We start from the raw sequence: 13,520 nt of genomic DNA, 5'->3' as shown, positions 1-13,520 counted from the left end.
GCACAATGCCTACTGATCAATTTCAGAACTGTCCTTTTCGTAGTTGCCATGTTAACACAAGTCAACAGCTGCCCACTGACTATTACTATATTAGCATCCAAACAAAACTATCAAGCCTGGCCTCGGCTGGAGGTGTTTTACCTGTGCTCTACCTGCCACATGATGTAGGTTCTGGCTTCACCTGAGTCCTGTATGTACACCTACTGATATCCACTCACCAAGTATGTTCATCAGCACCATTACCCATGTGTGGCTTAACTGTCCAAGATGTATCCTTGTAATAGAGAGAAGTTGTATGTCTACTGACTAAATTATTTGGGGATAGCCACTGAGATATGCAATACAACAGCAAACATTATTTAATTACATTTTGTGATGTCATTCCATTGTCTGCTCTCTCCATTATTTCTTCAAGAATGGAGCAATGTTTATCAGTTTTAATTGTTAGACCTTGATAGTTTGTACTCTTTGCATTACATTTGCCTTACAAAAGAAATTTATATAGGGTAAAAGCCTCGTAACTCACCAGTCCTTACTTGGACATTACCGTCTACATAATGTCATAATTAGAATTGCTGATTGCACCATCATACTTAATTTGAACCATTTTATACTGTTGAAAACAAGGCAGCTTTTATTTCACTTACACATATCTTTGAGGCAAATTATAATAAGCCAAGCATGACATATTTTAGTACGAAAGTGTTTCCTCGACAGGAAACATACAGTAGGGGTTGAAACAGAAATTACTACACTAGTGATTGTCAGATACCATATATCGTACAAGCTGTTTAATAAAAAAATCATCTGACACCCCAAAGAAGCATCATATGTATGTCGAGTCTTTTTGCAAGATGTACGACACTTGTTGCATCTCTCCAGTTAAAGTACAGATGTTGTTCATATTGTATGTCCAAACGGAACCACTGCTTTTATCATGTTTATCACTGACAGCAATATTCACATGATAATGGTCTGTTTAACTGAGTGTACATGGTACAATCTCATATGGGTTGATTATGTCCAAGTAAGGAACTATTTAAGTCATTGCATGGTGAGATAGATTATCATATGTCACAATCATCTAAAGAATCAAAGCAAATCCTTGACAAAGTGACCTGAAGAAGCATGTCACTTGTGGCGTGTCACCATCGTAAGTTATACAACTTTCAAGATACAAAAAGATTTTTTTCCACTAAATAAAACATTTAACAACATCCGAAACAGGATACAGATTTTTGGAACATGCATGACTGCACATGAACACGTTAGTTAGGGCTGTGATAAGAAAATCTGATAACTTTAAGTCAAACTTATGGCGCTTTTATACGTCTCAGCATGTTAGTTTAAGACATGAGTAGAGCCCAAAGTAATGGACATTAACAGTTTTAGCACCTGCACAAATCCACACCTCAGGTGGCATTACCTTCTGGACAACAGCTTCTACAAATAAAACAACTGTCATTTGGTAGGCTTAAAAGAAAATTCAAACTGTAGAGTAGTAAAACCAGTGGGCACTGTACAGTAACTGGCACCACCTACTGGGTCACTGCACTGAGACCGGTCTCAGTGACACAGACAGATCACTCTATGTTATCCCCAGGTCCTCAAATCAATCTATTCACCATGCTCATTGCACACTGAGAGCCTTGCCTGCACTCAAATCCTGAAGAGGGACCTGCTTCAAGAGGATGTCACATAACCCTACACAAACATGATACAGTCAGTCTTGGGAATGACAATTCGAACATTCAGTATCATAAAAGGTCAAAGTCATCTTTCCCAAAGTTACTCGGCTAAATATGTATTCACAATTCAGATTGATCAACAGAACTATTCCATCCACAAGTCAATATGTCAGACATCCGGTCATCATGATCAGCATGTCCTATTAATTGAGATAATTGCAATCATAACTAGCTCTAACAGCCTCCTGATGAGAACATTCCTTCCCTGAAGAAGCCATGCTGTCATCCTGTTGGAATGCACTAACAAGGATTTCAAAGCTCATTGTAGGTTGGACTGACCATCGTCAGACCACCAGACATAGTGTACCTATCAAACCAGTCAACAGAAGGACGACGCCCATTTTATCAATTCATCTTATTAACTATAGCACATACTCGTTAATCTTGTTAATTGTGCAGACACAATACAACAAACAACCAATTTGATTTTACTAGAAGGTCAAACTGAGTTTTTTCATAACTGGGAGTAAGAGAGAGAAGTTCTTTCTTGACATAATCACATACATGTATATTGAAGCCTTCACGTATCAAAGTCACGTAAATGATCAAGAGAGTGACAGGGTGAGAGTGAGAGGGTGAGAGAGTGAGAGAGAGAGAAAGAGAGAGAGAGAGAAAGAAAGAGAGAGAGGGGGGAATTTAACTACTTTTAGTAATATTCCAGTAATATCACAGCAGAGGCCACCAGAACATGGGCATCACACTTTGTACCCATACGTGGAATCAAGGCCGGGTCTCCAGCGTAACAATCAAACACTTTAACCACTAGCCTACTCCACTGTACCCTCAAAGTATTTCAACAATCTATGGTATTCAGATACATTGACACATAACCACCTAGGTCACCATGGTCACAGACAGAAGCACTCTTGTCAGCCAGCTTTACAGCTACGAGTACTCTCATCTACTCTGTGAGACAGACATGGGACAATAAGGACCAATACTGTATCTTCGACTCTGACCAAGATCACATTTGTTACAAAAATAGGATATTCAACATTTCCTAAAAAATTCATGAATAGTACTTATCTGACAACACATCTCTATACTTACCTGAATTACTGGTGAATGGCTTATTGTGCAGCTTTAAACCATGTAAGTACAAATCTAACATGTTAAACATTAGATGACACACAGGAGATTAGCTTGTACAATACTATGTTAAATGAAACAAGAGTCATCAGAGGATGACATATCCCCTTGGCCACCATATATTTGAAAGGACAAATCATCTGACAGTTACTTAATGTCTTTTTAGACTAAGTTTGTAATGTTTCCATGGAATTCATCAAAAATATTAATGCCATGTATCTGTAAACAGCAAAAGTCATCACTTCAACGTCTGTCTCATATATCTGCCAAGATCTGTTGAAAGATATCAAATGGTTTTCGAGTTGTTCTCCAGAAACAAAGCTCATCCATCCATTTTGAGACTTCCATTTTTTTCCATGGAAACCACGAAAAATAAAGATGCCAAAACTTTGTAAACTTTGTAAATAGCAAAAGGCACCACTTTGTCGTCTACCTCAAGTATCTGCCAAGTTTTGCTGAAAGATTTTAAATAGTTTTCGAGTTGTGCTCCAGAAACAAGGCCCATTCCTCCATTTTGAGACTAAGTCCAAATTGTTTTCATGGAAACCCAGCAAATGAATCACAAACACCTGTAAATGGCAAAAGGCACCACTTTTGTAGTTTTGCTGACAGATATTAGGAAGGTTTTAGGTTGTGCTCATCGCCTTACCTCCATTTTGAGACTAAGTCCGAAACGTTTCCATGGAAATTGAGAAAGTAAGAAATCACAAAAACCTGTACATAGCAAAAGGCACCACTTTAGGCTCTGACTGATATATCTACCAAGCTTTGCAGAAAAATACTGAACGGTTTTTGAGTTCTGTTCCGGAAACAAAACACACCTCTCACTTTTGAGACTATGTCCAAAACGTTTCCATGGAAAATGAGAAAATAATAAATCACAAAAACCTGCAAATAGCAAAAGGCACCACTTTAGGTTCTAATTGATATATCTACCATGTTCTGCAGAAAAATATTGAACGGTTTTTGAGTTCTGCTCCGGAAACGAAACACACTTCTCACATTTGAGACAATGTCTGAAATGTTTCCATGTAAACCAAGAAAATAAGAAATCATAAAAACCTGTACATAGCAAAAGGCACCACTTTAGGTTCTGATTGATATATCTACCACGTTTTGCAGAAAAATATTTAATGGTTTTTGAGTTCTGCTCTGGAAACAAAGCATACCTCACCATTAGACTAACACCACAAAGCTCCATGGAAGAACCAAAAAAATAGTTGAGTAGCTTCTGGTTGAAGCATTCACTCATGACGCCGAAGATGGGTTTATTCCATATATGGGTACAATGAGTAAAGCCCATTTCTGGTGTACTCTGCTGTGAGATTGCTTGAACAATGCTAAGAGAGACATAAAATTGAACATATGCACTAAATGATATAAGCACTAGAGCTATGTTAAAAATCAATCAACTGATAAATAATACACTTTCAGAATACTCTTTTTCCACAAGTGTTTTTCCACGAAAACATATATATATTTAACCTTGGGATGAGATAATATATCTTCCCCACATACACAGTGTATGCTTTCAGCGTCTGTCACTAAACCTTAGACATGAGAGGGAACCCACCTTCAACCAACACAAGACAGACACTTTCAATAATCTGGTGTTCCAACAGATTCTAAATAAACAGAGTCAGACAAACTCTTCTCAATAACATGTATAAGATATAATATACAGCTGTTTTATAAATATTTAAGCATACCATGAAAGACAAATGAGTTTGTAAAAACTGGCACCACAGTGGAACATGGTGATAAGACAATAATGAACATCTGTGATCAAAAATGTGACTGTTGAGCATGTTGAGTTGAACAAAAACATAGCTAAACAGTCTTCTAATACATAACAGGAAATCTAGGCTTGGCAAGGCTTGTGTAGGGGTTCAGGCATCTTCTAGAAACATGGTATCTATGCCAGTCTGCACACTGACATTGACAATTCAGACATGTCTCTAATAGTCTCTAATTTGAGCATTCTAAAAGTAAGTACAGGATTACACATCTTTATGTGTATGTTAAAACATGTTGCATAGCATTTATTATTGGTTCTAGCAAGTGTAATAGAGATTCATGCATATTTACATACACTAAACATACATGCACAAAACCTCTCTTACACACACGTTTCTTAGAGACAAAGCATATCTAGGTCTATTTAGATGTCTATATTCAGGCAGCAATTTATCGAATGGCTATGCTCAGGTAACTTCATACCACCAACCAATTTGACGGAGATTGTTATCTGTTATCATTCCATTTCCAAAACTGTCTACCAAGGGTACTGTACTATGTACTGAATCCTGGATTAATCCCCCAATGTACTGAATGCTTCTGTCGACCAGTGTGGATACAAGTCTACAAACAAGACGTGACAAGTGTGCGATAGAAACAATTATTTTATATAACTAATTAGAATGTGTACTTTGTACTATAATTCGGCAATGTTTTCACAAGACGGAAGTGAGGCAAGAGGGAAATCAGTACACACTGCAGCATGTGATGTAACACAGAGATTAGTACACAACCCTAACAGGAAAGATCAACACATATGACGGCTGGCTCATCTCTGTGGACTCAACCTATCAATTGTTCTGCTTCGTCACCTCACGCTTATGTCGGCCCTAGTAATACATGTCAGTTAAGCTAATGCAAATTCATTCAATTACAGTGAAACCTCACAAAACATGAGACCAATAATCATTAATTTCATAATATCCATCAAGACAGGCAAATAAGTATTTGCCATAAAAACAGAACCAGAAATGGCCAGCAATGCTAAAGAGCAATTTGTTTCAAACCGGTCATAAAGTAGATGTATGTTTATCACTTTATCTTTCACACAGTTCAATTTGCTAGAAATTTTCCCATGAAACTATTTTTCTTTTGTCTTTTTAATGTCATATTCATGTGATTACACAATGCCATTTAGAAAGTGGTCAGATGTAACATATGTTGGGATTACACTTTCTAGTAACATACAGATTCTTGTACTTTTGATAGATTGAGGCCCATCTGGGATTCAAACGCACATCTTGGCAAGTAGGTGTCTGACTCTGAGGGTGTGGGTTTGAATCCTGGATAGGGCTCAACCCAACAAAAGTACAAGAATCTGTACTTTACACGTTATAATCAGGGATTGGGATAGAAAACTTTGACAATGGGACATTTTCACTCTCAGGATTATTAGCCATTTTCTGAATTTAGAATGGGATACTGCCCTTGTATCAACACCAGATTTCAAAATTTTAATGGGCCATATTTCATTCTAATGTGCAAAATGGCCCATGGCTCCTGCCTTTCCCAATCGATGTATAATACTTGCAAGGTCACAAAAGCCTGGATAACCTCGGACACTCTGAATGGTTCAGTGACACTGTATACACACCAACCAAAATGTGATTGGCAGTCTGCCAATGTGTTTATCTAGCATAATCCCACTAACCCCTTGGCTTGTAGATGACTCTTAATCTCTTATCGTTGAGCAATGATATTCTGTCTACTATCAAAAATCATTCATCCAACATAGTTAGATTGTTAACAATAATCACCATTTCCTTGAAGGTAGATTGACAGCTGATCAGTTTCACTTGAAAAAATGGATGTGATGTCATTCATTGTGATGTCATTGTAATTAGTGATGTCACAAAGGTCAAAAAAGTATTGTGATGCAAATTTATTGCTGGAATATCTCTCAAGAAATCTGGATTCATTTCACCAAAGCTCGCCTTCAGAGCCAGTTTTGGCTGATAAATATTATGATGGACATCAGATGATTGTGAAATGATTGTCGGGGCCTGCCAATTTCTATGCATTGTTATAGATGCAGGTTTACCAATTTGGTGGAACTCTATCAGCTCAGGTAGTCTACGACAAAAAAGGCATGCTTGCTGGATGACAAACTAAACCATCAATAAATTCAAGTTTAACAAAACTACCGATTAACTGCCTTCACACTAACTGACAGTGATTACCATGCTTATAGTAACATTACAATCTGTGACACATACCTGCATTAATAAACAAGGGCAAAGTACTTATTGTGAAATCACAGTCCCAGATAAGGTAGATGTCCAGCTGATGACTGTCTGCTATCAAGGGCTAATACCTAGTGACAGTTGTTATCTGAATAATTAGCAGCTGACCCCAATGTTGGGTCAAGGAGATATGTAATTTGGGAGCTAGGTGAAAAATTGAGATGAAAATCAATCTCATCTAGGTCTGTACAAATGATTAAGCATATGTACTGTTATCTGTCCAATACACTCTAACAACATGATCAATCACATATTCAAAATTAAGGTAGAAATAATAAAAATGAAGAAACTGGTATCATGGTCTTTGACAGATTATGATGTTAACAGAGTTTTTGTGGCTTTGAAAGAAATATATATAGATGATAAATTCCTGATTACCAAACCAGCATAAAATATTTGTTTGATGACATGGATACAAAATGCTAGCACAAATCCGACAATTAAAAAAAACTTGCAGTCTGACTATCAGTAGATAGTGATTATTGTTTGATCTTTTTGTTTAAAGTAGTATCTAATTTCAAAGATTGCTTAGGACACTGACCACAACTTCTTTGATATCTATCAACCCAGATAACAGCAATCTCTTTATAATCTGATATTAGTGCATGCTGTCACTAGTCGCCACATTGCATGACATGTCAGAATGACCTTTCATCTGACCAATCACAGAGGATGACACAAACTAAAAGTCTGAATGTGTTTTCATGTCATGGCATTCTGAAACAATACACTGAACCTATTCCAAATACCAATTACTGTACAACTAATTCCAAATATGCAACAAAGTCTGTGATTGGCTTCAATGGTATAAACTGCTGAAACCAGCTTTCTGCCGATGTATAACTGTATAGTGACACAAATAGGTTTGCCTCTGCTGTGGGGTGTTAGGGGTGAAACTGGATGTATATTCAATTACTAAGACTCTGTATCGAAAACAATGTGGTGTATCGCGAAGTACATGTACTAAATATAAGAAAAAAATTAATCAAAATCTCAATTTTTGCATAATTGAAGCAAAAATGTCATGTTAAGGTGCTACGTGTGGCCTGAAGAATGTACGATAATTTCAGTTATCACTTTGTTGAGCCTCATTCTTCCCATGACACATGTTACAATAACAATTCTGAATGTACTACATCAGGTGATTTTGAATTGAAAAGCAATTCTATAATCTGTTAAATGTTATACACCTAACTGAACATCTTCAAGATGTTTCTGTCATTCCATAATGCAAGTGTGAGAAGACAAGAAGATAATTTTCATTTACCTCTCTTGTGTGCATGCACATTCCTCCACTTCTGTGAATATCACAACAAAACAGCCAAAAACTGTTTTAACTGTGATCTAAAATAAAATACTTACACATCAAATGTTGGAAAAATACGATGAATATCAATTAATATCACCAACTTCTTGTTTTGCTCTATTCAAGAACAGTAATTCTGAATCTGAATGTTTCTGATTGCTTCTCAGTTCAAATATACTGTGATACACTTTAAAGACTTTCTATCAGAAAATACTGCCATACAACATTGTTGACCATCCACATGGCAGTGCCGGAAGAAATGCACACAATCCAGAAGCATCATAAAGCCTTAATGCATTCTGCCTAGACAGAACAGTTCTTCAGACAAAATATAGTTAACGTATATTGAGTTTACAGAGACTGGGGTGACAAGGTTTCCCAGGATAGAGACTACACACACTTTAAGATAATGCAGTTTTCTACAGCTTTGGGGAATGAATGGATGTTCATGCATCAGACTATAGTCACAGCCTGACATATTTCACCTTCTTCATTTTTTCAGTGTGAATTTTCTGTAAAATGTAGGCACCTTTACCATGTTTATCAGCAAAGTGATAGACAAAGATGCTTGCTTCTGTACCGAAACAACACACTGCTCATCAAACACTTTAATACAATCGTGAACAATCGCCAATCCATAAGTCAACTCTGGTCTGTCTGAGCCACTTAAACCTGAAGTTGCTTCGTTTGCAATGTAAGTTGACTCCTGCTACATCTCGAGCAAGAAAATGACTGCCCTCAAATTTAAAGTGTAAACATGTTTGAAAATATCCCAGCACCAAATCTAGTCGCTGGGTTGGAAACATGACAAACTAATGTTTGTTTGTATTCATGTAGAATTCCTACATTTCACCACCCTCTATCATTAAACATGACAAATGTGAAAACATATTTTTTTCTTTGAGAACAAATTATTTTATGTTTGTTACAACTCAAATTCTAATACATTGCAATTTTAATAAGTGAGCAGGAAGTATGAGTACATCGTGTAAATCCTGTTTACAATCATGTATGATTATTCCAGCACAAGTAGTATTTCATGTGAAGCTGGAACCATACAAACAAGGGGCTGATATAATGATGTCAGACACAACAACATTCCTGAAATGGGCTCTGAACACTGTGGGGAACTGAACCTGGACTTTGGGCATGACTGAGCAAACACTCTAGCCACTTAGCTAACCCAGCATTTGAATACTGTATATTACCATGTATAAGCTGAGCCCCTAACTTGCCCGTAAAATCAGTGTCAATATTGCATGTTTCGTGCATAACCCAACGACCAATGCATCCCTCGCAATGGGTTCAACTCACACCAAGTGACATCTGGCAGTTACAGTCTTGGATGTAAAACGTAATTATGGTCTCGGTCAACTCACACCAAGTGACATGTGGCAATTTCAGTCTTGGATATAAAACATAAGTATGGTCGCGGTCAACTCACACCAAGTGACATGTGGCAGTTACAGTCTTGAATGTAAAACGTAAGTATGGTTGTGGTCAACTCACACCACACAAAATCTGGCATCAGTATGCTAAGTGAGAAAAATATCTAATAAAGACTATACTGACTATTATCCTAAAATCTGTTTTCCTTTCTATATCCACAATAATACATTAAACCCCACAGAACTAGAATTATCAACTGTTTTTCCAAATTTTGTTGGAAAAATATTCTAGTGCATGTCCTTCATGAACGGGTGCACATCATTAAGTTGTCAAAGAGCAAAGTAACAATGTTTCGGGGAGCATTTCATACATGAATTCACCGAAACAGTAATTTTCTCCCTAAACCTATCTGTAAGAGGGAGGGGGGGATGTACATGTTAAACACAGATGAACATTACACACAAGACAATATATACTTCCTTTCAAAAGTTTAGACTCACTAGTTTAAAAATATCACTTACTTACAGGCTTACAGGAACTGTTCCAACTAAATTTTTGCCAAATATTTCACACTGAATAAAGGTACTGTTTACACATGAACTGACTTTTGTAAAACAAATTCATAACACTGAAAAGATTATTTTCATGAATTCAGTAAATGATAAAAATCAGAGAAAATGAATTCTTAAGAAAACTTTACACCCAAACAAAGCTGTTCACAAGCACAATCCTCATGCAATTCATTTGCATAAGGTTTGCAATTGGTTCCACCCAGTTACTGGAGAAATCAATCTCCAGTGTAGCCATATATATACACATAACATATACTGAGTGTCTTAAGCGAGTGTAAACATTTGAAAGGAAGTATAGTAGTCATCATATGACAAGATATTCATCTATGTCATGTCTCATTACTACTACTCGTTACATTATTTTGGTTACTGGCCACAAACCTTATTTCCAGATAAACACATTATTTCAATGTCTTGCTGAAGAAAATATATCACGAACTCTAACTTTTACCAACATAGCAACTCTACCTTCTAAAAGAAAACAAAACAATTTGATACACAACAGTCAACTGTTTCCAAATACATCTGCAGAGTAGTGAGACATTCTGAACAGATAAACCCATGAGAGAGGATGGCCCAGAAAGTGACTCATGACGAGAAATGGTCAATACAACCTGTGGACAAAGCCCTGGTGTCCACAATGCCCCCACCTGACAGTAAACTGACCTCAGCAAAATAAGCACAGCAAATTGGAAAAAATAAGTAAATATGACATTCATCAAGCTGACCTGTTCTGGCAGGATGTGCTCACCTAGGTGAGTAACAGCACAGCAACCACGGTAGCAATCATCGACAATGTCCAGTTGCATGATAAATATTAATATGATCTTTCCAAATCTCGGGTGTGTTAATGTCAGCAAATTTCGGGTGTGTTAATGTAAGCAAGTATAATCTAAATTTACATGTTAAGATGTAATAACTAATGAGACAAGAGAACCCTTTAACCACTAGGATATCCCACCACCCCTTACGTTTTGAAAGTAATCATCCTAAATATCAGCAGTTCTATTACAAAACAATTAAAACAATAAACATCGAAAGTGCATCCCTTTAAAGTCTTGGTATAGACACCCACTGTGCACTGAATTACATCACAAAATTATTGTGCTCTCATCAGATCGACACTTTGCATCCCTCTCATTATGGTGAATTGGTATGTATTTCTGTAGCATCATCATCGTATTCATGCAGACACTGATTATTACACACTTGGAATAACACTGCTTATCATTATTCTCAAACCATTTGAAACCATTTGACTTGGGCAGTCAAACCTGCTGTCTCTTAAGATTTACTTCAAGAACATGTAAAACCTGAAAAATAGGTTTAATACCATGCAAATATCATCACAACAATCATTATTAGGTAAACATGGCATACAGACTTAATTCTTGTATACAATGATGTGATTAATGACTGTACTAATTTCGGATGACTTCTGAAAATATTTTCCTGTGGTAAAGTTCATTGATGTATGTCACATGTTGTTCAGATATGGAATGTTATTATTTACATATCATATAATAAACATGTAGAAACAAAAGTTAATGATTCAACAGTACACTGTTTTCAGTTAGAAATTGACCCATGAAGGTCAATGGGTAGAATAGGCTATCAGCAACCCATGCTTGCCATAATAGGTGACACATGTCATCGCTTCACAATTGCGCAGATCGATGCCCATGTTGTTGGTCACTGGATCGTCTGGTCCAGACTCAATTATTTACAAACTGCCGCCATACAGCTGGATATTGCTCAGTGTGGCGTAAAACTAAATTCACTCACTCACTCAGTTAGAAATTACATCTTCAGCATGTTGAAAGTTTCTTCAGCGGTTCTTTTCCACAGACAACCTTGTGTTGGGAATTGGTTGAAATCTTATATAAATGATGATTGCTTCATTAATAATTAACAATCATCTAAAAAAAATAAATGGTTAGCGTCCTTTTTAAAATTTTCCTATCCAAGTTTTTACTGCAGGTATGTATAATCTGATGCAGCTTACTACTTTTATGTAATGATCAATATCTCATAAACATATACGTCCTGGACTCTTCAAAAATACTCAGTCAATGACTTTTCAATTAGTGAAGTGAGTTTTCTGAGAATTAAACAAGTTTTCAGATCCTGACTACTTCTGAAATATGTTCCATATGTAACTTCCAAAGCCAAATGTTTCAAAGACTAAACCAGAAGTTCTAAAATCATTTGTGTTCAATTATGAGAAAATTCGATCGATTGCTTGGTTGTTTGGTCACTGCGACCAATCTTTGATTATCTCAGTTAATCAGAGCACCACTACATTCACTCAACACCAAACAGAATAACTGCTTTACAATTAGCAACTCAAAACTGATCATTGAAACTTTACATGCAATGACAAGTTTTCTACAAATGTAATATAGCCAACATGCTTTGCAATGGCAACCCTTAACACACAGATCAGATCTGTCATATGATATTCACATTATTGCCATGTGGATATTCACATGACTGTTTTGAGGGTTTAGGTACAGTGAAATTATTCACCATCTTGATCATAATTATGTGTAGATTATAAAATGGCCAAGCTGTTCATATTTCACACAGCATGGCTGAAAATGTAATGTCCCAAAAGTGTCAACACACTTGTGGTTACATATTACATCATAACATAAATTGTTATCCGCAATTATTATATTACCAGGAAAACGCAAATATTTCCATAACCTGACATGACTTTCTATCGTGTCCGTTACAATCCGGAAATGCAACACTGGCGAAAAGTGTCTACCTGTGGTAATGATTTCTGTTTTCATTCACGGTTAAACACCCTTTTACGAGTGACATCTACTATGACAACAAGACCTGTGCTCGCAAAGACGTTTATGCAACAGCTTAAAAAAACACTCAAATTACGAGAGGTCATGGCGTTGTGTCATCAGACAATTTTAGAACAAGTAAACAAACGAGACTGTCGGTATACCAGAAGATAAACAACTTGCCAGCCAGGTTACCTTGCTACAGCATCGCAAAATGCAACATCATGTGCGAAGTCTAGTCAAAACAAAATAACTGACAGAACACTCAAGCTAGTGTTATAGACAACTATTATCTCAGTGAAATATTGTTGATATACAGACCTATTAACTGTCCAACTTGAGTTGTAAGTGGATTTCCGTGACCAAAGAGAGCCGCCATTTTGACAAAGTGCTCGAACGTCACTTCCGATTCTATAAATAGAAACGGATTTCTCTTTCCAAAATTATTATCATTAATTTCTATTCGGGAAAATTATCACAATTCTGCATACGTTTCACATCTCAAATTGCGAATTAATATTTTTATTATAGCATATGATAATTAATAAAAACTTTCATGTATGTCCTATATAAAC

General features: G+C 36.4%; 1 protein-coding gene across 4 annotated transcripts in view; it reads right to left on the bottom strand.

The window, feature by feature from the left end:
- The window catches only part of LOC137285037 (target of Myb1 membrane trafficking protein-like), a 50,030-nt gene extending 36,687 nt beyond the window's left edge, over positions 1 to 13,343 (bottom strand). For 3 of the 4 annotated variants that reach the window (XM_067817220.1, XM_067817221.1, XM_067817222.1), the window contains exon 1: positions 13,267 to 13,332. In XM_067817220.1, the coding sequence (XP_067673321.1) occupies positions 13,267 to 13,324 (58 nt within the window). In that variant the 5' untranslated portion in view covers positions 13,325 to 13,332. Of the gene's footprint in view, positions 1 to 13,266 lie in introns of all 4 variants that reach the window. The other variant, XM_067817223.1, reaches the window with a different exon arrangement.
- Between the last annotated feature and the right edge of the window lie 177 nt (positions 13,344 to 13,520).

This window comes from Haliotis asinina, chromosome 5 (assembly GCF_037392515.1).
Source record: "Haliotis asinina isolate JCU_RB_2024 chromosome 5, JCU_Hal_asi_v2, whole genome shotgun sequence".
NCBI classification, from domain to species: Eukaryota; Metazoa; Mollusca; class Gastropoda; order Lepetellida; family Haliotidae; genus Haliotis; species Haliotis asinina.
This window is presented reverse-complemented; position numbering and strand designations above follow the sequence as displayed.